The 1,726-nt window shown below is 40.6% G+C and overlaps 1 protein-coding gene across 1 annotated transcript in view; it reads right to left on the reverse strand.

Annotated features, from left to right (window-relative positions):
- Nucleotides 1–1,426: 1,426 nt before the first annotated feature.
- M421DRAFT_418112 (uncharacterized protein) overlaps nucleotides 1,427–1,726 on the reverse strand; it is a gene marked incomplete at its 3' end in the record, with an annotated part of 907 nt that continues 607 nt past the window's right edge. The window contains exon 2 of the mRNA XM_033591677.1: nucleotides 1,427–1,652. Within this exon, the coding sequence (XP_033451718.1) occupies nucleotides 1,587–1,652 (66 nt within the window). The remainder of the gene's footprint in view (nucleotides 1,653–1,726) is intronic.

Genomic DNA, 1,726 nt, shown 5'->3' on the forward strand with positions numbered 1-1,726 from the left:
AATCACCTCCTCCTTAGTACTAGTCATCCTTATCATGTTAGGCTTGCAATCGCGTTGTGAAGAGGTTCTAGTAAGGCGCGTGCCTAGGGTGCTTTAAGAGACCTAGTATATTGCTGCAGCGCGTCGCACGCTTAGTGTTGCGTCTTGCTAGATAGCCTGGAGGGCAAGCTGTATATGTGTTTTATTTAAAGGCTTTTTTACGTTGTTGCGTTGAGGCATTACAGGGAGAGTGAAGTTCGGTGTGGTCTTGGCAAAAGTGGCCAGCTCGCTTGGGTGGCCAGCTCGCTTGTGGAGTACGTTACACTAGCTTTTATTTAAGAAACTAAAGTAGGCACACATAAGTAATACCTACAGCAAATAATAGACAACTAATTTCCTTTATTTATAACTAGACCACAGGCTCTTACTATATGTCTATAAACCTATATATACTATTCCCTTACACAGAAAAAAATTGTAAATTACTAGAGCAGCCTCACTGCTCTCGTCCTATATATATAGTCTTAGACTCACACAGGACATTAAACTAATCAATCAATCAATCAATTAACGTTAGGGCGCAGGTAGAGGGAGAAATATATAAGGGCAGGGCCTAAACAGGTGCAGGCAAGCAGGGCAAAAGGCACTACAAGCACTATAGTAAGACAGGGCACAACTTGCGCACGTGTGAAAAAGATGTAGTAGACATTAGTAATTAAGAATACGTACTGTTAGCTATAGTAAAACATTGTGGTGTTGAGTGATTGCGTGTAGAAGGCCTATTGGCTTGTTGAGTCGGTCCATTCGCTTAGCCAGCCCACTCGCTATACACTCATGTTAGCACTAAGCAGGTGTAGTCTAATTCTAATAGCCTATTGTGCTTCCCTCTCTATTGCAAATGCTATGCAGACTGAGCCTAATTATTGTCTCTGTCTTTTATCTCTACTTGTTATCTAGAATAGGTTTCTAATAATAGTTAGGCCTTTATTAAAGGTAGCAATTTCTGTCTTTAGCACCTATAGGTCTTAGTCTATTGTAAGAGATAACGTGTTTCACAAGCGAGCGCCGCACCCAACCAAGCGCCGCACTTTCAGCAACAGAACGCCTGCGCAGCGCTATATCACAACACAACACAAATAAATAATTAGTTACAGGCCTAGATAGTATTATTTAGAAGCTTTAATATTATCTGCGTCCTCTATTTCTACCTTGTAAGTGTAGGAATTATGTCTAATCTTACTGCAAAACCTGCAGTATTATCTAACACGCACCCTCTTTACTGGCTTCTTACCCTTACTATAACCCCTACCCTCCTTTTTAGTAATTATATTAGCTACTTTGCTAACTATAGGGGTCTCCTCTACGCGTATATATTATTACTTATAGGTTATGCACTTTGTAGACGCTTCTATAGTGGCTTAAAGGTAGCCTATTTCCTCCTGCATTAACACTATATTATAAGCTATCTACTAAGCGCCCTTTACTAACTGTTTAACCTTCTTATCTAACAAACTTGCTAGAGACCCTAAATAGATTTAAATCTGCTTTTAAATTAGAGTTAACTGCTCCTCTACTTTGTAAGCAGTGTGTGGTATCTTTAGCTCCCAGGCAACGTTGCTTGGTTTTAGTGGCGTTGGCGTGCGCAGGCGCATATCAAGCTTTAATAACACCACCTCTAGTAGGCTGGCGGATGGGTAGGGTATGCTTTTTTACGTTTTGGCTTATAGCTTCTTAACTAGCAGAGATA

The sequence above is a fragment of the Didymella exigua genome (assembly GCF_010094145.1).
Source record: "Didymella exigua CBS 183.55 unplaced genomic scaffold M421scaffold_6, whole genome shotgun sequence".
NCBI classification, from domain to species: Eukaryota; Fungi; Ascomycota; class Dothideomycetes; order Pleosporales; family Didymellaceae; genus Didymella; species Didymella exigua.